At 39.0% G+C, this 22,009-nt stretch overlaps 1 protein-coding gene across 6 annotated transcripts in view; it reads right to left on the reverse strand.

Moving 5' to 3' along the window:
* Nucleotides 1-22,009, reverse strand: part of Cntnap4 (contactin associated protein like 4) — a 290,486-nt gene that overhangs the window by 81,574 nt on the left and 186,903 nt on the right. For 5 of the 6 annotated variants that reach the window (XM_028768648.1, XM_028768649.1, XM_028768651.1 and 2 more), the window contains 3 exons: nucleotides 17,144-17,293; nucleotides 10,767-10,938; nucleotides 2,638-2,744 (listed from right to left, as the gene is read on the reverse strand). In XM_028768648.1, the coding sequence (XP_028624481.1) occupies nucleotides 2,638-2,744; nucleotides 10,767-10,938; nucleotides 17,144-17,293 (429 nt within the window). The remainder of the gene's footprint in view (nucleotides 1-2,637; nucleotides 2,745-10,766; nucleotides 10,939-17,143; nucleotides 17,294-22,009) is intronic. The other variant, XM_028768652.1, reaches the window with a different exon arrangement.

A 22,009-nucleotide genomic window follows, 5' to 3' on the forward strand; every position in this document is an offset into this window, starting at 1 on the left:
TGCCAGAGATAGACACATAACTTTAGGATGATGATGAGCTTCCAAAGCACACAAATGGACAAGGAAAACAGACCTTCTAAAACTTTATTTTTATATTTTAAGATTTATTTTATTATTTTTAATTACATGCAAGTGTGTGAGTGCGTGTGCGTGTGTGTGTGAATACAGATACCAGAGGATAGATACAGAGGCCAAAAGAGTCAGATCTCTCTGAAGTTTTAGCTCCCTGGTCTGAGTGTTAGAAACTGAAGTCAGGTCCTCTGGAAGAGCAGTGCATGCTTTTAAATGCTGAGCCAACTCTCTGGCTCATTGTTTTGTTTTGTTTTTTAATTAAATGTGTGCATGTGTGGTGGAGTATGTGTACATAAGTTCAGGGGCTTTTGGAGGCCAGAAAAGTAGAATCCACTGGAAATGGAGTTGTGGACGGTTGTGAGTTGGTTCAAGAGAGCACTGATAACAGAATTCAGATTCTTTGTAAGAGCAGTACTTGCGCTCAGCTGATGAGTCATCTCTCCAGACCCAAATGGGAAATTCCTTTGCTTTAATGTTCACTGACTGATCTTCTGTGACATTATGGTTATTTCCCAATTCAACCCTTTTCTTTTCTAAAACAAACTCTATTAATCCAGTCTAGCCTCCAATCCATGATGCCCTTGCCTTAACCAGCCAAGTGCTGAGATTCCAAGAGAATCTTCTAGAAGACTTCTTCTTCGACTCTATACTATGACCAACAGTATTGTCCTTACCCTGCTTCTCAGAACATTGTGGATAAAATGTTCAAAGTCTTCAGCTCTGTTTAAGTATCCTGCTCGTGGACCTATCCTGTTAATTTTCTAATCACATTACAGGCTACGGGTCAAAGGACCTTTCTACTTCCCATTCAAGTTTCTTCTCAGAGCTATTTATGGTTACAGTTATATTCACTTATTAATAACAATAAAACAAGCAGAGTCAATCCCGATATATTTGATAGCTTTCAGATTTGAGTCATTTATTATAGTGGAGATGGGAAATGATACTTAAAAAATTGAAATATACTGTCCTTCAATAGCTGAGTGACATGGGTGAGTAACTTAGCCTCTGGTGACAGCTTAGATGAGGTTCATCTCCAGTGAGCATTTTTTTAACAAGATCTGAGAAGACACTGCAATATATATACATATATAATCAACCTGGCTATGGACTCATGAGGAACTGATAGGGCCTACAGATTCTCTTGAACAGTCTCTCGACTCTTGAACTAGAAATTCTTGTAGTCTCATGTCCAGAAATGAGAGCCAAGGATTCTGATTCCCACTCAAGTAGGGACACAACCCAATGAGCTGTATGGTTGACCTGCCCAAGGTTGTATGGCAATTGACTTTACAGTGGCCACTCTTGCTTCAAGTCAACTTCTGCTTCTGTGTTGCTCAGAATTTGAGAAATAATATCAAACAGCGGATGTGGAGGATAAGCATTTGAGTCACTCCCTTATTGAACAAGTATTAAACAAGCAGACTACAGAAGTAACGCAAGGCTTGCAGCTTAAGTAAATATTTCAGTAGAAAAGGGCACATAGTTTATAATATAGAAAAATATATGTGCTGTGATCTCAGGCTCTGGAGCTCCTTCATTCTGCCTACTCTCTGTAAGTCAGCTTGGGAAGTTTATTAATAGCTCTGAATTATATCATGATTTAACTAGGCCAATAACAGTACTGACCTAATAGGGGATATCAGAATCAAATGACTTAGCATGTACGAAGTAACAAATCTACACTTGGAATTTAGAAAGTGCTCAATAAGATTAACTATATTACTATAATAATTGTCTGTCCCACTTAGATGCCATCAACTCATTAAACAAATCTTAAAGGAGACTTAATTCCTAATAGCATGGTTTAAGAGATAGGGTTTCTGGGGGTAGTGAGGTCATAGGAGTAAAGTCTTAATGAAAGATAGGCAATGGTGCTCAGAGAAAGCTATCACTCTTTGGGCTGTTTGGGAACACAGGAAGAAATTGACAATCTGTGAACCAGGAAGCAGGGAAGTCTAAGATTTGAACTCCTGTAAACTTGAGTTTCCAGCCAACAAACTGTAAGAAACCAATTTGGACTGTACCTAAGCCAGCCAGTCTATGGCAGTCACTTATCAATGCCCAAATGGAATACTACTCTCTTTGATGGTACCTGATGAGTGAATCTCCATACCAGAGCCCACACATCCTAGGCCATCTGACATGGCTTTTGAAAATATTTTCATTTCATGGAATCAACAAAGAATCTGGTAACTGATCCTAATTCAACATATACTGTTTTTCTAGAAAGTGCCCAGTCAAATCTTGTCCAGGTTAGGTAACAGAAAGTGTCCATACAGTCTACATCTTATTTTATTATTTTGTCTTTAGCTATCTTTTCCTTTCTGTACACATTTTTGTCCTTTCTAACTATCTGACCTCCCTCTTTTTTTGTTTTATATTATATGTGTCTATGGTGACTTTATGAAAGAGGTGTGGACTATAAACTAGAACCAAATGGGTGCTGAAATTCAAGCTATGTATCCCAGTACAAGGTCACACAGGTCACATAGGCACAGATATCAGAGAAAGCAATGCAAAGGAAGCAGAAGGCAGAAGAGCAAGCAGGTGCATATGACTTACAGCTGTGACAAGTGGCTCCTGTGTACCCCGTGTTTGTGCAGTTACAATGAAAGGTGCTCCAAGACTGAGAACACTCACCACCATGCTCACAAGAGTTGGGCAAACACCTAAAAGGAAGAGAAGAAGCTGTTAATCATGGTGAGATACCATAGAGTGTTGATCATTGGTCATATGAAACAAGGATGTTGACCACATAGAGAGTAAATTCCACATGACCAATGGTTACACAGTCTGGTACTGAGACACTTGACTCACAGAACTAAGCCTTGGGGCATTAAAGTCCTTTGGGTTTGGGCAATTCTCAAGTAGATCAGACTAATCATTAACACATATCACCATGTAACAGCTCTTTATTTTCCCTAAGTGACATACTGTGGAAGTCAATGCTAGCCAGATTATCAACAGCTTACAGGAAATAACTTTCCATCATCTGAGTTACAATACTGCTTGAGAATAGGAAAGGGGATTGACTGAGGAAAGGGTAAGGAAAGAGGGAATGGAGAGGAAAGGATGTTCACACATCTAGAAATGCCCAAGCATGCCCAGTATCCATCGACACATGCCAAGCAGTGTTGAGCTGTTTTCAGCTGCTGAATCTAACTCATGAGAACTACCTTGGTTATTGTAACTTTCCAAGAGAAATAACTGCCCTCCTCAACAGCTATCAAGCACAGTAGGTTTACCCACTTGAGGTAGCTCAGTTCCAACATTAAATCACAATATGTCTTTTTAATCATAACCTATGCTTGAGAAGCTACATCAGGAATAATGTATTTTTAAAAATAGAGGATCATGGGAAACCAATAGGGAGGGGAAAAAAGTGAGCCTAGCACATCATTTGATCTGACTCTAGGCTTTGAAAAGTTGTACAGGGTCCTGTACAGGACAGCAGTCCAAAGACTAAACAATCACGTTTAATTAAAATATCTCTTTTCAACTTATATGCATCCCTCTACATCAGAGGAATCATTGCGTATATACTGAAAAGAGCATAATGCTAAGATAATCAAAGTGTTCTTTACTGAAGCACAATAACATGTACATCATCTCACATAGCTAACTCATTTTCTTAAGGATTTATTTTATTTTTAATTGTGTACGTACACACACACACACATGCATGCCAGCGCACGAGCAAGCGAGCGAGCATGTGGATTCGTGCACATGTGGATGCTGGTGTCTGAGGAGGCCAGAAAACGGTATGGATTTCCAGGAAGCTGAAGTCTCAGATGGTTATAGACCACCCAAGGTGGGTGTTAGTAACCAAACTCTTGTCCTCTCTCCAATAAGTAGGTTTTCTTTTTAAGTGATAAACCATTTCTCCTGCCCCAAGATACCTAATATTTCTCATTGTGGCAGAGAGCTCCTGTATAAAAATCAAAGGGTCAGGTTTATCTTTCAACAAAAGGGCATAGTGAAGATTGTCTAAAACATTTGGGAGAATCTTGAGAAAAGAAGTTGGGGGCCTTCTGCTGAAGTCTCAAACACTTCTGGTGGACTTACGTTGCGGTAAATCTCCAACCCAAATAAGACCGGTCAATGAAAACACAACTCAATAATTATGAATATAAGCTGCACGCCTAGATTGGACAGATTCACCACTACACTACTCTAGTCCCTATCTATAAGACCCTTATAACTTGCCGGTTTTCCAAATCACTTGCTTGTCCCTTTACCTCCTGCTCCTCTGTCATCTTCCTCCTTCATCCTAGTCCTCCTCCATAGTCTTCCTCCTCTGTCATCCTCTCTCTCTCCTCACTCTTCCCACCAACCTTTATTTCTCTACCTCCCCTTCTCTGCCCAATCACTGGCTCTAGCCTTTATTTTACAAATTGAGTGGGCAGAAGGTTCAATAAAAGTCATCTGTGTAACTATTCAAGACTCTGCAGCCCCTCTCAGGAAAGTGGAATTACCATCAAAATACAAGGCCGGGCTATCCTGCACAGACTTACATGGTTCCGACTTTGCCCTCAGCTTGGATAAGTGCTAGCTAAGTTTCTTGTAGGCTAGGGTCTTTTACCCGCCTCTCTTTAGAGCTTTTCTGTTAGAAAATAATCAACTGTGAATTATTTCTTGGTCTTTTTGAGAAATAAATCTTCTCCAACCTGTTACTAGTTTTCTTAACCAGGAAGGGCTCTCTTCAGGACTATGCCTTTGAGATGCTAGGATGCAAATACCAATGACAGAATCTGTATCCCTTCTCTCCATAGAAGGACCTGAATCTAAGTAATTTCCATAAATACAAACAGATGTTACATAATCACATTGACAATCAACTGCTAGGAGATACATGCTCATTAAATTCTTTGGACCTGTGGCAGGATGGAAAAGACAGAAGATCGTAAGGGGCCCTGGAAGGAAGGAAGCTCCTTGTGCTGACATCTGTGTTGCTTTCTGCTGAATAAGTGTCAAGAAACCTCAACACAATTGATGCAATTAGAATTTCATACAAAGATGTCTTAGAGCCTAAAGGCACATGCTGCCAAGCCTGATGACCTGAGTTGGATACACTAGGACCCACATGGTGGAAGAAGAGGCTTGACTCTTGAAAGTTGTCTTCTGTCTTCCACATAAGCAACATATGCACACACACACACACACACAATTTCTATTTTTTTTAAATGTCTGTAGTGTTTACTTTTAAAACACATCCTAAAATGAAGGGCTAAAATGTGCTTACTTAGAGCCAGAATGAATATACCTTTGAATTTAACTGTATCTACACTCCTCTCTTCCCTGTACTTAAATAACATACTTGGCTTAAAAAGAAGACCTTATACTTTTACTCACAAAAGAAGATTATTTAAGATTAGAAAAATAAACCAGCTTGTGTAGTTTTTTTGCTTTGTTTTTTGCTTTTTCATCTTAAAACCTTGTTGTAAATTACATACGTGAAGCAACATTATTTAGGAAGCCACAGAGTTATTCTCGTGTGTGTGTGTGTGTGTGTGTGTGTGTGTCTTTGTAAAGACACCTATGTCTGTCTGTCTTTCTCTCACTCTCTCTCTCTCCAAATGCACCCATGTCTCACTTCTATATTGTCCTCATGTCTCTCTCTAAATACCAACCCTTAGGTCTGGAAGGTCTACTGTCACTTCCCAACTCTTAATAAACTCATTAGCTCTATTTCTCTATCTCATTCTGATTTGTCACAAATTCTTTTCTCTAGTTTTACCTAAGTGGAGTTTCCTGAGGTAGAGATTCCTCAGGCTACTGCTGCTTGTAGTGTTGGGCTATGTCTCCTCACTGTAGCTGACATCACATGTTTTTGAAATTCTTTGTGTATTTGGTCCATGTGTGTAATGTGGTATGTGCAAGTGGTGTATGCATTTGTGTGTCTTCAGGTACACATGCACATATGTGCAGGTGTATGTGGGGACCAAAAGGTCACATGGTGACTTTTCTTGATTGCTCTTCATCTATGTTTTTGAGAGACAGGATCTCTCATGGAATCCAAGTTCACCATCTAGGCTAGACTTCCTGGGCAATGAGCTCTAAGGACAAAACTCTCTATGACCTACCCCCATCCCCCACTGCTGAAATTACAGAGCTATGCCACTATGTCTGGCCTTTTACAAAAGTGCCATGGCTCTGAGCTCAAGTCTTCATGTTTGTGAGCCAAACACTTTACAGACTGAACCATCTCTCCAGCCCTAACATTGTTTTTTGAATGAAAATGTCAGTGATGTCTTTGGTTTAGAGGCACTATAGGAGAAATTATCTTGACACAGGTAAAGTGTCATGTATAAATGTCATTTGTGAACTTCAAGTTTAGACTAAAAAAGCTGATTAGACCACTGATGTCTTTCAGAGTTTAGAATGAATAATATATAAAGATCAAAGCTTCCAATAGTCTCATCAATTTTCAATTAAAAAAAAAAGCCTGCCAAAATGTATTTGTGATGGACTTTCTGCCACCCCCTTTATCAGACCTGAAGATGGAACTTGAGGCTTTGTTTATATCCCTTTTCTAATGTTAACTGAAAATAGTGTTATTGATTTTTTCCCTTGATTAAAAAATAGATGTCCACTGTACACAGAACAAAAAAATACAGGACAAAAGATGAGAGGTCACCTGTAGTCTCACTATCCAGAAAGTCTTACTGCAAACATGACCTTGTAGTCACAAGCTTTATCTTTTTGGCACAAAGTTGTTGATACAGGGTCTCACTATAGCTCTAGCTACCCTGGAATTCACTATGTAGACCAGGCTGGCCTCCAACTCATAGATCTCTAGCTGCTTCTGCCTCCAAAGTACTTGTGCCACATCACCCTGCACATGACCACAATCTTAAGATTATTCTTCTTTGGAATCTTCTTTTTGGGGAATCCAAAGAAAAGAATGTGTATATACATCTGCACCAATAATTTCATATATACTTAGTATTCTTATAAGTGTGTAGGAACTCATTAGGCATGCTATCATAATGTGTTTAATTTTGAATCATTTGAACTCAATAACAATCTAGTTTAAAAGGAATTTAAAAATATTAAAATAGTAACAAACTTAGTGTTTAATCAAATCAGAAAAGGTCAGAGGTGACTTTTCTTTAAAAGGTCTTAATGTTTTTAAAAGGAAAGATCCAACAGTTTTGCCTAAAATCAAAAGAAACAAAAATATCTTTAAATGTCCTGGTACATGGGTTGTTTCTCTTTAATTTTCTTCCAGAAGCTAACTGGGAACATTTTTTGTTCAATTCAAACTTGTCAGATGAGGCTTTTCCCATTTGTAAATAAAATGTGAAAAACTGAATAGTGAGTTTTACCAACTTCATTTCATGATCGTGTTGGCCAGCTTCTAACCTCTGCAGTCTGCACTGCGCGGCAGAGCTCTTGCTCTCACCAAGGGCTCTAAACAATTGCATTGTACACTGTCCTCTTTGCTAGTCCTTCCAATACAAAGTCAAACAATCCATCAACCCATTTTCCCAGGCGTCTAAATCTTTTTCTCAGACATTTCCATCACCACTTTCATTGCATATGACTTTGAACAAACACATCCATCGACATACCCAAACCTGAAGTGACAGGCAAAATTTTCATTCAGCCAGATTCCCTGTTCAGCACACTTTCAATTTCAAAGGCTTTCATAGGATGCAATGCTTGGCTGGAATGAATGATATTGACTTTAGATCTAGAACGTTATCACATTCAAGGGAACTAAACGTTAGCTACCTGGAGGGCTGATACACAGTAACTAATGAAAACCCTCTCCTCACACAACTCACTCACCAAACTACTCCCCATCAAGCCACGCTTTCTGTGCCATAAGATTATCTTCAAATGTCATGGAATAAACCCACATGAGAGCACAGGGAGGCTCAACAGGCTTACGGGCTTCCACAGTAAAGAGGAGAGCAAGAGTAGAGGACTATGGGGAGACATTCATTCACTAAGAGGGACAGGATGACGCTAGCTGGAAGAGAGCACAGTGTACACTTAGAGTGAAGGGTCAAGGATTGGCCCCTTGCCTACGAATCGCCACTCTCATGGAATGGAGGCAAAGGCTAGGATAGTGGTCTCTACTGATCTCCTGATACTTTTAAAGATTTGGTTTTTAAAAAGTCATATTTAGTAATTTCACCAAAAAAAAAATGTGGCATGGGTCTAAGTAACTTAATAAATATTTATGTGCTCACGCCTGTTAGGGGTGTCCCAGCAATGTTCTAGGTGTCTGTTCCAGATCTAGAGACAGAAACTGTCCTGTCCTTGTCTCTTAGTCATCAGAGTCTCTGGATTTAGAAAAACCCTGATTCATGTCCACAGAGGAAGATGAATAAGTCACTTCTGGAAGAGAGAGTGTAGTAGGTGACTGCGTGAGAGGCATGTGTATTTGAAAAGCATGAAGATGGTTGTGTTGGATGCGGGTGTGAGAATGGTACAGATATGTGTTTATGGATACATGGGAATGTGCACCTGTAAAGCAGTGTAAAAGCTGTCTGAGTGTGCAGGGAGTTTTCAGTCATGTGACTAACAATGAGCGTGCATAGAGGAATTTTAATCCAGCAACATGGCCGCTCTGGCAAGGGATCATACTGGAAGAACTTCTAGGTCTATATGATCCTGCTGGAATGCAGACATGCTCTGGATTGCAGTGTGATCTGACTGAAATACAGACACACCCTTAATCCATAACGATGAAGGTAAGGTTGATTTGTAGAAGAAAGTTAGAAAGTCATGTCTAATTGAGGAGCAGACAAAGTGAGATAGCAGTGAAAGATACGGCAGAATGAGTCAGAGATAGGATGTGCCCATGTCTCACAAGAACACAGGAAAGAGAGACTACTTAAGAGCAGAGACAGATAGACAGACAGACAGACAGACAGACAGACAGACAGACAGACAAAGTGTGGAAAGGGGTGAAGAATAACAGTTATACTGGGACAGTGTTACAGAGACAAGTTACAGAGAGAACAAGGTAGACACAGGTGAAGACAGAATGAGCCAGAGAATGAGAAGGAGCCAGAAGATTAGAGCATTGAAACCAAGCAGAGCAATTCAGTGAGAAGCAGAGAGACGCTAGATTGAATCAGTCATTTCAGAAGATTAGATTGTACAGAGGCTAGAAGCTTCCAGGCCTAGGACTAGAGATAGTTAGAACAGAGAAAGAAATGCTCTGAGCTCAGCCCAAGCTGTGTATTCACACAGCTTGGATATGGCTCTCATCTGATCCTTTCATTTGAGGAAATAAAAGCGACATTTACAACATTTACAAGTGTGTGTGTGTGTCTTTTTACAGTGTATAAAGACTATATGAGTTGAAAGCACATGTATGAAGAACCATGTATAAGTGAGTGAGCATCTGTGTTTTTTATGTATACTACATTTATGTATAACTTTGATCCTACTTAAACCCAGCTATACTTTTTAAAAAGTTAAAAAGAGAAAAAATAAAGATTGTATTGTATTAAGTTCCTGTCAAATTTCAATGTTTCCACTTATTTTAAATTATAATTTATCAAACCATTAAATGATCCATTTATCATGCATGGATGAAAGCTTAACCACTATAATGCTAATGTTTACCCATAATGCTGTATGGCCTGGCAGAGATACAATTCTGACTTCCTGGCTTTGGGGCTGGACTCTGTTTTCTTAGCCAACCTAACCACTCCATGCAACCTTTTCCCTATTTCTCACATAGCTGCTGTCAAGACTTCAGGAGGGTAGACTGAAATATTCGTAAGCATTTATATGCTTAGCTCAGGGTCTGGTATATGGACTTAAATCTGCAACAGTGTGATATTCCATCAAACTCAGTAATTAAATTTAGGCACCTTGGTTACAAAGCATGGTTGGTATGACTTCTTCACTACAGTGGCCCAGGCCTACCTATAGTTTTTAATTATTACTAACTGTGGGTTATTATGTCAGAAGTTGCTCATCCTCCATAATTAACTCTCTCTTCCTGCATCGCCATGTCCTGTGCCTGTGCTCCTACTGAGTTTATGGGGTTATGCTCACACCTTGATTAATACAATACTCCCAGCATTTTTAGGGGAGGTGATTTTCCTGATCCTACACAGAAGTCACTAATGGACTATGACAGTGAACATTACAATAGGCGCAAATTCTGTTCCTCTGCCTCTGAATATACCCAAGAGTCAGGGTTTCCAAAGCCAGCTTGATAATCTATCACATAAGCCTCTGGTTTACTAGTACCTAACAGTCAATTTTACTGTTTGGGTGACAGTGTATTGAGTTTAATGATAAAGTTTTGGTACATGTATTAACATCTAGAACTATAGCAAGGCAGGGAAAATGTACCAGTGGTTAAATTATTTGCTATATAAGCATAATAACCTGAGTTATCACACACACACACAGAAGATTAAAAAAAAATAAAAATAAAACCATAACAGCATGAGCTTTGTAGAATAGTAGCATATTTATATGTAATTAACATTGTCACATATAGCATGTCTATTATCAATATTATTATTTGAAGTATGTTATATAAAACAATTGCTAGACTTATTTTTAATATAGATACAATTCATTTCTGGTGATATATATAATATATTATAACATATTATAATATATATATATATATATATATATATATATATATATATATATAATCAAAATTTTGAATAGGTCAAAATGAGAAGCTGTGAGGCTATCTTTACCTGTCTGAGATGCCACATGAGTCTATCTGAAGGTCACTGAAGTTGCCAAGCGACCCCTGTTGGACTGCAATCAGATCTACCATTTTGTCATTGATGGAGATGAGTCTCATACATCCTTGAAATCCACCTAGAGGGCTCTTACACTTGGATCCAAAGCCTTTGTCTGGACAACCTGATAAGAGCAAACCAAAGTAAAGCCACAGTACATTGTACAAAAAGAAAGTCAGTATTTGGGATCACAGCAGAATTTAAAAGGAAAAATAAATAAATAAAACATACATTCGATTATCCTCGGCATTAAAAGGGAGAAATAAGCCCTCTGGAATCATTATTAGTTTCACCTAAATTCATGCAAAGTATTTTCTTTATTTCCATAGGATTCAAAGGAAGTCTCTAGAGTTGAAATGATTGTGGGCACCACTTTAGCTTGATCTGAATTCAGAAGTTTAGTTATTAGCTTCAAAATCCTAAATGTGCCAGCCAGCAATGTCAAACATCCTATAACGTAAGCAGGGCACTTGAGTTTTAGATTGGAAAACTTAAAGCATAAACTAGGATAAGTGTACACAGAAGACGGGAAAAGATGAATCAATAATAATGAAATGACTTTATACTTAAAGCTAACTATCTGAGAAAGGAGATATATTGATCTGGAATAAAATTATGAACTCTTTATTTGATTAAATAGTTTATTTCCCTATACATGTAAGAGCCACACATATATATTTGACAAACACAAATGGCTAAATGTCAAAAAATATTTCACCGCTTGATTTTATTTATTCTTTGGCTTAGCAAAAAAAAAAAGTTCTTTTTATGCTGATTTTTTCTAACATTTAAGATTTGTTCTTATTATTTAAATAACAAATATAATATTAACCATTACTGCCTGGATTTAATGATGTTCTAAATGTTTATTCAAGTGAAGTAAATAATTTTATGGAGTATGAGCACATATATTTCACTTACATATTTTCCATCAATCTTTCTTTGCTGCTACGGCTGTCAGCCACCACTACAATTTCACAGAATTAGAAAGGAAACAGCAATTTCTTAATTCCTCTACACTACTTTTCCACCTGGAAATTTCCATTGCAATCCAATTGTTTTCCACTAAGGACGTGTCTCTTGAATGCCATCTTTTCCCAGCAAAATAAATTTACATGACAAGTAAAAGCCAGTATTATTTAAAACTATTAGCAGGGACTCTGAAATATGCTATTTTGATTTTAATGGAAATTTCAAAGGTTCAAATTTAATATATCAACAAAAGGCAATCACAAGTTTTTCAATAGTGATTTGAGGTACATAGCAATGTATATATTTACAGTAATTAAAACTCTCAAGGACCATAGTACACTGTTATGTAACTATATCTTCCAGTGGAAAGACCACCTTGTCTCCCCAGGTTATATAAGCAGTAAGAAAATTGCTGGGGAGAGGTAGTTCTGCTGGAGCTGTCTGGATGTTGTGAAGATAATTCCAGAAACACAGCTCCAGTGGCCTCTGATCTATGCTACAATAAGCATTCTTTTATTCAGCTACCTGTGAGCCATCCATGTTTCTGTAAGGAACCACAGTAAAACCCGTTGGTTCATGAGCTACACTTGGAGTGAATAATTTCTTTGGTCTGTTGTAGGTGTCCTACTCAGATCAAAGATTGAGAAAGAGCCATGCAACATGCATGGTTATAACAATCCCCTTGTCTGTGACCTATTACCCAATTAAGAATGTCAGAATAAAGAAGAAAGGGTAATAGTTCAAGAAGACTTGATAGTTCTCATACACCAGAAATGTAAACTACTTGGCTACTCTCTCCTATTGCTGGTGTTGCCTAACACATCTAAAACTATTTTAAAATGGATTAAATCACACAGCGTGCCTGTGGGAAACAAGACAGGGCAAACTGAATCACAAAGAAAGATAATAAAGCCATAAACAAAACCAAGAGTCAGGTCGTGGGTACTTCCTGTTCCTGAATACCATTCTAGGTAAGCAAGAAACTCCAAGAAAAAAAAAGGCTTAGACCAGGTCTTTGAAGGCAAAGATGGGTTCATATAATGCAATACCAGGAAGAAGTTGAATACTGAATCTATACAAGATGAAAGTACTAAAGTAGGAAGACTCCTGGAGAATTTTCAATGCTGATTTGATGGATGGATCCATTACCAGAGGCAGCCATCATGTTAAATACCTCCAGAGATGACACATAAATTACCACTGTATGCTGCTCTTTCAGAAGTGAGATGCCACTTCATGGTGGTATGGCCAGGTCCTTAGATCCCTGATGCTTGCTTTAAACAGGGAACTTGAATGTGAGTATTCTGTATCTCAGTTAGCATCTCCAGGTTGTGATGCGTGCTGCGTTACCCATCAAAAAGATTACATAAGAGAATTTACAGAAATTAGACACTCAACTGTCCTCTATGTCCATGGAGAACCAAGATTTTGAATGTATGGCTTACAAATGATCAAATGCACTGAGGGGCATCCCACAGTGTGCTCTGATTTTCTTTTTGAAATGTACTCATTTGAAAGACGAAAGGTTAAGAGAAGAAAGAGCTAGGTGATGGATAAATAGTGTATGTTTTGTATGGCATATGAAGTTCTGTTCTGTGAGAAGTAGCCCTCCATCCTGACAGTCAAAGGGACAGGCTCTCTGAAAACTGCAGAGTGGAGACCGAAGCCAGGCTGTTGGGGCAGAGGAACTCTTGACATTAGAGTAGGCCAGCTAGTTTAGCATGATTGGATTCAGTCACCATCTCTTTGGGCTTGCAATTGAATTTGGAGAAAAGCAAGGGAGAGTTCATGGGAAGTTCCTCAGAACATGTAGACTTTTTTAAACCTTGAATATAAACTCATGTTCTATCTAGATAAAAATAAAGTTCCAGCGGTAAAGGTTCCCATGTCTGTATAAACAGAAAATTTTCAATGGTGACCAACATGATGTTGGGGAAGAACAGAAAACTTTCAGCTGGAAAGTTTTTTTCAAGCATGTGTTTATCCCACTGGCAGTGGCAACCTAACAATCAAGCCAGTGGTACACCTTAGGGACTCCTATCTCACCATTTCCCCAAACATATCTTGGCCAATAATCCCCAAAGGTTCCCAGGAAAGTTGTGATGCACACTTAGAATCCTCTGCCTCAAATATTCTTGGGACATATAATTCCTAGTCCCTAAATCTTAATTAGACTGTTATATGGACTGAACTTCTCAATCAGGTTTTGAAATCATGAAGCTAAATCCTAAAAATGTTTGGGGAGTCAAGATCCTGCAGAGAATATATTAAAAGGATTGGTCTTGGGGTTTTTACTGAGGAAGCTCTGTAGCATATCATTCAGGCATACCATATACAGATATACACTTGTAAAAACAGGCAAATAAAAATATACTCTAAATTCAGGTAGTGGTCATCTACCTAGATCATCCTAGAGTGACAAACATTTATTTATGATATGCATAAAAAAGATGAATTTCTTTAATGTCACACTAGAGGGATTGAGAGATGGCTCTGTAGGTCAGAGTGCTTGTACAGCAATGAGAAAGTGAGTTTGAGTTCCCAGCAGCCAAATAAAAAGCTAGACATGGCAGTGCACATCCCTTTTGACCAAGTAATATGGAAAGGTAGAGCAAGGAGGCTCACTTGATCTTTCTGGATGACAACTCTCTCCAGGTTAATGAGAGACCAGATGATAAGACAGGATGCCTGGCTTTCTTCTTTGGCCTCCACACAGGCACCAGTGGGCACGTGCCTCTGTACACACAAACAAACACACACACACATACACACATACTTATTTACATACACACAAGCACGCACTCACACACATACACTCACTCATATACACAGATGCACACTCACATGTACATACACATGCATGCACATACACACTCACATACACACATATATGCATACTCACATACATACACAAGAACATACACACACAAACATACACACACATACTCACATACACATACACACACATGCACACACACATATACTAATTCACATACATACACAAGCACACACACTCACACACACATGCACACACACATACATACACATGCACATACACACTCATACACACGTGTACTCACTCACATACACACATAAGCCCATACACGCACATGCTCACACACACATACACACACATGCACACACACTCACTCACACACACATGCACACACACCCACATACACACACATACACACTCATACACACATTGTACTCACTCACATAAACACACATATGCACACACCCCTGTGTGTGAGTGGGTGTACCACGTTCAGACATCCATATACACAAATACACAAAAAGTCACTGATATTCTTTGAAATGTCTGTATGTTCAGAGACACAGGTGATAAAGTAAACTAGACATGGGAGTGCACAGTGAAGATACCAGCAACCTTGCAACGTTGTTGTAAATCTTGGTGAACCCAAACCTTTTTAGAACGGTATAGAGTGAGACATGTATATCATAATAAACAAAAATTACAGCAGTGTATATTTCACTCTAAAATATTACAGTGTGAATAAACATAAGAGCGAGGGAAAATGCATAAAATAGCCAAGTGTTACTAAATTTGAACATAAAGGACATAAAATGCTGTAAGAAAGACAATTCCATTTTCCTGATTTATTAACATTTTTAGTCAAGCTTCTGTTTTTATTTTGTATCCTTTAACAATATACTTTGGACTGGGGTTTTTTCTTATCTCTTTCACTGTTCTAAATATTTTCCTTTGGATGAAAAGCTCTGGGTTAGATTTTACCATATACCTTACTATTGACTAAAAGTCTATACATTCCTACAGATTACTAAAAAAAAAAAAATCCATTGTGTTTCGTAAAGCAACTTAGTGCAGAAATGAACAACTCTGAGTCTGGAAAGCAATTGTATCACTTAAAATTATAGCCTTTGGCTGCTTTTGCAGTGGTGGATTGCATAGGTTTTGTGAAGATTTTGTTTTTAATTGTGTATGCACGTGTGTTTCGGTGCAGGTGTGAGTTTGTTAGTGCAGGTACGTGCAGAAGTCAGAGGAGGGTGTTGGATCCCCGGAAGCTGGAATTGTAGATGGAGTAAGCTGTCTTATAGGTGCTGGGAACTGACTCTGGTCCTCTGTGAGGGCAGCAAGCACTCTTAATCACTCAGCCATCTCACCAGCCCCTTGTTTTTGTCTTCTTCATTTCACTTCATTTTGTTTTGTTCTTTGATTTGTATTTAAGCCTCTGGTGAACTGGTCTGTGTCTTCATTATGATGCTTAGAAAATGATTTGCATTTTATTGATAATCCATCAAGATTGAAAATCATTCTCCATATTAAAAATATGATTCTAGGATTAGCTGTTTCTTTAAGATTTATTTCATTTTTCTGTGTGCGTGTGTACGTGTGTGTATGTGTATGTGCGTGTGTGTGTGTGTGTGTGTTTCAGCTGAAGGCATCGGAACCCCAGGAACTGGAGCTTCAGGCAGTTGTGAGCTACCTGACATGGGTTCTCGGACCCAAGTCCTGATACACTAGACAAGCACTACAAACTCTTAACCACCAGTATATCTCCCTGGTCTCAGAAGCCACTATTAAACTGCAGTCAAGTAATAATCAAACAATGGTAATATAGAAAGAAAGCCCTAGGACATAGTTACATCCATCTACTGAACTACACTCCTTATGCCAGAGTCTATTGTGTTTGTTTCAGTTGCGAAACCTCATTCTCGTGCCACTAATCTGCTTGTCCAAGCCTTTATTCCAATCAACCATCCATAAGATGATTAACCACATCATCTGTTCTAGTTCCCTAAGGAAAAGGCTGGTGCCGAAGGCCGGTATCCTGGTTTTATCAAATGTACCAGTATATTTGTTTTTCTTCAGCAGAGAGACTGAGTTGCTATGACTAATTATGTTAAATTATTTGTCCAGTGGCATAATGCTGCTTTCCGCACTGGGCAGAAAGGAAGCAGTCGGAATGTTGTTCTATAAGAACTAGAGTCAGATCAGAACACACACACACACACACACACACACACACACACACACAAGGAAATCAACCCATCAAATCAGAAGACGATATGCAAGGGCCATTTAACACTAGGAGAATCTAACAAGGCTTGAAGATAAGAACTGAAGAAAGTGACCTACTTAAAATAAATCTCATTATAGAAACAGTAAGCATAAGGAAGTCTGCCTTGTAGGAATTCATTTTAGGTCACAATTTGTCATTTTGATCCACTCGACATTTTCATGTTTAAAGAGAGTTGAAAATTAGTCCCGAGGGTTAGTACTGCTTAAATCGTGAGAGAGATTGTCTCCAAGACACAGAAGCAGGAACACAAATAGAATCCAATGGACCACATCATGTGACTCCTTTGCTTACCTCCAAAATAAAAGATGCCTCCTGAATTAACCTGCTCAGGCCCCAGCCATGGAGAAGCAGGGCTGGTGTGGTCATCTACAGCCACACTCAGGTGATTCCTTTTAGCAGACACCAAGACAGAATGCCACTGACCGTCATCCAAGCCAGCACCTGGGTAGAGGAGGCAGAGGAATAGCTCTCAATAGTAAACACGAAGCAGCCACTTATGAATGGCAGTAGATGCTAGACTGAGTGCAATGTTGGCATCTGTTGCAGACCCCCCCCTTACCTGAGGGATACATTATAAGGCACACATCGATGCCTGCTGCCCCATACATACTGTGGCTTTTCCTTGCGTAGACATAGCAATGATAAAGTACAACTTACAAAGTAGGCACGGTCAACCAGCAGTAACTCAGACTAGAATAGAAAAATAGACTGTAGGCATCATTTAAGTGCTATGAACAGCTTGCATCTGGTATTTTCCATTTAGTATTTTGGACCATCATGGGCCACAGTTGCTAAAGCTATGGAGAGTAAAATCTCAGATAAGGGAAGGCCATTTAAATTGTCCCCCATACCAAGTGTGAAGGATGTGCTTATAATCCTACCATTTGGGGGGATGGGTAATACAGGAAGATTGGTAGTTTGAAGGCAGCCTAGGCAAATAGTAAACTGAGGGAGAGAGCAGGAGCGAGAGCGAGAGCGAGAGAGAGAGAGAGAGAGAGAGAGAGAGAATATCACCTTATCAGGATAGTATTAACCAAAACTTCAAAGTAGAGCCCTTATACATATAAGCAGCTAAGTGAACTAAATGAGTTGTTGGTGGTTTTGTTTGTTTGTTTGTTTTTCTTTTTCTTTTTTAGAACACAGGTTGTTGGGAAGGAAAAGTGGTTGTTGGAGATAAGAGAAGGAAGGGATGGGAGGTAGATTTGATGAAAACACATTTTCTGCCTATATGAAATTACCAAACACTGAAGACATTAAAACAATATATTTTATACTAAATGACTTTGGAAAGAACCCCACATAGATTAAACAGAAGGTTGTATGCATAGCTTCTACCTAAGATTGCTGGAGAAAACCTTCATGAGAAGAGGCTCACAGAAATGCTTTTCCTTGAGAATTATCCAACACTCCTTGATTCAAATTCACAGGAATTTAAGGACTATGACTGTCAATTTAGAACTACGTCTCTCTGTCTGTATCTCTCTGTCTCTCACTTGATCTCTCATACTCTCTATCTCTGGCTCTCGCTCTCCCTCGATCTCTTACTTTATGTCACTCACTCTCACCCTTTGTGCATAATAGACATAATTCTAATTAGACTCACAATTTTATATAAGTTTAATGTTGCTATAATAAAAGCCAAGGAGTTTCCACTAAAACACAGTCTCTCCTTTTTCCTAAGACAACACTCATGTCTTTGTTCTTCCTCTCAAAGGCAATCACAACTACAACGGCAGTGTCCAAGGCCAAATGGGAATAGGGAAGCTGAGCTCTCTATGGTGGATGTGCCAGTCACTCTTACAGCCAGAGAACAACCAAGTCAGTAAACAAAAGTCCTATCAGCCCAAGGAGACATTTAAATTGTCTGATTATACTAAGTGTGGTTCCATCACACTTACAGTTTGAAAATGCACCAAAACTCTCTTAAATTGGTCACATTGTTCTGTCATGGATGTACTAAAAGGGACGCAAATCTTACTTAGAGATGAAAGCATACTATTCTATCTTCCAAGAAAAGAATATTTTTCAGGCCCCAACTCTGACACAGAAGAAAGCAGGCTGGATACTTACAATTTCTCAGAAGGCACTCTACTTAAAAGACAGAATAGACTTATGTAACCCATGACTGAGCAAGATTGGACTAAACTCATCAAATGTTCCCAGTTCAGCAGAATGTCCCCTTGTTGCACTTCCTTTAGGAGAGAGAATGCAGACAACCCCTTAGATACTTAATCCACATGCTCATGTGCTTCTAGCTGTATCTCTGATCCCCATGTGTCCTTTAAGCCATCCCCAAAGCATAGATGTGTCCTACATGCAGGACTCCAATGTTTTTCTTTATGTTTTCTTTTCTTCTTAGTTTTTGCTTTTCAAGTATCTATGCTACTGAAGTTTTCATTTTCCAATGAATTCTACAATGATTATGAGTGAAAGAGTGTGTGTGTGCCTGTGCCTGTGCCCATGTCTGTGTCTGTGTGAGAGCAATCATATGCACACCACATCTTGCTCATGGAGATCAGAAAACATCTAGCACCGGTCCTCCTCCACTCCCTGTTTTAAGGTCTCTCATTCTGCACTGTGGTATATGCTGAGCTAGCTGACTTGCTAACTGCTGGGGATTATCCCATCTCAGCTTCCAGTCTTGCCATAGGAACATTAGACTTAGAGACATATGCTACCAGGTCTGGCTTTATTAAGTGGATTCAGGGGTTCAGACTCCAGTTCTCACTGTTGTTCCCTGAGTCTTTTATCCACTGAATAATCTCCCCAGCCTTGATTTTGTTCTCTCCTTCAGCTACAGAGTTTGATATATATCTGTAATCATGGATCTTGTCACAGCCTCCCAAGTGCTGGGATCCAAGGTGTGTGCCACCTCATCTGGCTTGCACAGTGATACGTTTATAACCTATGATAAAATGAACTACTATATAATCAAATGACATATGAATACAGATGCACGGACTGAAGAGAAGTCTAGTGGTTCAGAGCATAGCCTGTTCTTCCTGAAGATGAGGATTTGATTCCCAGCAGCTACATGATATGTCACTATCATCTATAACTCAAGCCCCTGGGGATCTGACCTTCAGGTACAAAGTGGACAGATGTACATGCAGACAAAACATCCATACACATACAATAAAAACTGGAATTGAAACATTTTAAAAAACCATGTCTACTAAATCTGTGTTTATACTTTAAAGGTATATCTTTGTGTCGTAACTATTTCTAAAAGCTTTATGTCTGTATTCATTCTCGTGGATTCATACAACTACTGCAGAGAGCCAGTGCTGGTCCAAAGAGCATGCTTTCTGGGTGATGCCCTGGCATCTGCTGATTGGGCATAGGACAGAATTAGACCAAAGGCTTGGGGAGGCCTTTGGAATCCTACTTTCCATACAGAAGCCAAGTTAGATTATGAACAAAAGATTGGCAGGGCTGCCCACTCTGCAATTTGGCACCATGAAGTGCATCCATTTAACAAGCCAGCAGGTTACAAACGGGAGCCGCACTTTCAGAGAACCCTTTAGAAAGCTGAAATGTTGTGTAATAGACATCATTTGCATGTGGAGAGACTTATTGTCTGTCAATGGGATAGACTGCTCAAGTTAAAACATGATCCCTGACATATCCCAACTAGCCTTACCTAGTAAATCAGATCCTCTTTCACTTTGCTGTCTCTCAGTTGGATAAGAAGTATGCCCTTCTGTTAAAGAAGGAAGGGAAGAAATCACACAACTTGTGCTTTTTCCCTTATTAGGTAAATTATGTAACTCAATTCTATTGGTACTTTCTTAGTAATTTTTTTTATATCTGTGATAGAATAGTTAAGAAAGGAAAAGTTTAAAAGGCTAAAATAATAGCTTAATGGTTAATAATGCTTGCTGCTCTTCCGGAGGATCTGAGTTCAATTCCTAGCACCTGAACTTAGCAGCTCACAACCTACTGTAACTCCTTGTAACTCCAGAGGCCATGATACCCTCTTCTGCCCTCACAAATACCCACCTACCTATCTACACACACACACACACACATACACACACACACACACACACACACACACACACACAATCTTTTTTAATAGAAGGAAGGTGTATTGTGGCATATAGCTAGAAAGCATGGCAGATTTCCTGGTGATAGGAGTGTGTAGCTGAGATTATTCCCATTTCAGTAGGAAAAAACAGAGATCAGACCCAAGGTAGGGTAGGGCTATAACCCTCAGTGGCCCAGACCCAGTATCTCAAAGTTTCCACAATCCCAAAATATCACTCATAGCTGGGGATCAGGAGTCCTAAGCCTCGAGCCATGGAGGTAGGATGATATTTCACATGTAATCTATAACAGACATCACTCATAATTTCTGTTCCCTCCTGGGAGTCAAAGCCAGTACCCAGAGGAGACTATCACCCCAACATTGAGCTATGCCCCAACCTCTTCACTCATTAGAATCTGGGAAGTGAATGTATTATTGTTATACTAATAAAACAATAATTCCAATAATGTTATCAAGTGATTGTTCACAAGTACCATTTGGTGCTTTCTAGGTATTGTGTAACTTACACCACCACAGTGGTATTACTCTTACTCTAAGTGTGTAGACAATGAATCTGGGTCAGAGTAAATAGTTACCCCAGTTACTACCAAGCCAGTAAGCAACAAAATGAACCAGAAGATCTTACCTGACTCTAAAACTCACAATTTACTCTGCCTATAAGGCAGTTGCTCTAGTTATTTTCTCCTTCTCAAAATTATTTGACGTGAAGAAAAAATACAATATATGACCACCAGGAAGCTGAGCTTTGAGAAGCTGCCTAGTGTACAGGACAAGGAAAAAGACCTGATGTTATCCTGTTGAATATAAGTAAACTCCCAGAATGCCAATATCAGTCACTATGTTACAATAAGATCATGAAAAAAAAAAAAAAAAAAACAAGACCAGATCTAGGCTGCCTGTGGTGGTGTATGCCTGTAATCTCAGAACTCGGAAGGAAAAATACTCTAAGTTCAAGGCCAATCCTGTCTACATAGTACATAGGAAGTTCTAGGCCAGCTTGTATGACCCTGTCTCAAAGCATCAAAAGACAGACAAACAAAAATACCACTATCTCAAAATCTTGAGTGTGCACGGATCAGAAAAGAAATAAGATTAATGTGTAAACC

The sequence above is a fragment of the Grammomys surdaster genome, unplaced genomic scaffold, assembly GCF_004785775.1.
Source record: "Grammomys surdaster isolate TR1022 unplaced genomic scaffold, NIH_TR_1.0 187, whole genome shotgun sequence".
NCBI lineage: Eukaryota > Metazoa > Chordata > Mammalia > Rodentia > Muridae > Grammomys > Grammomys surdaster.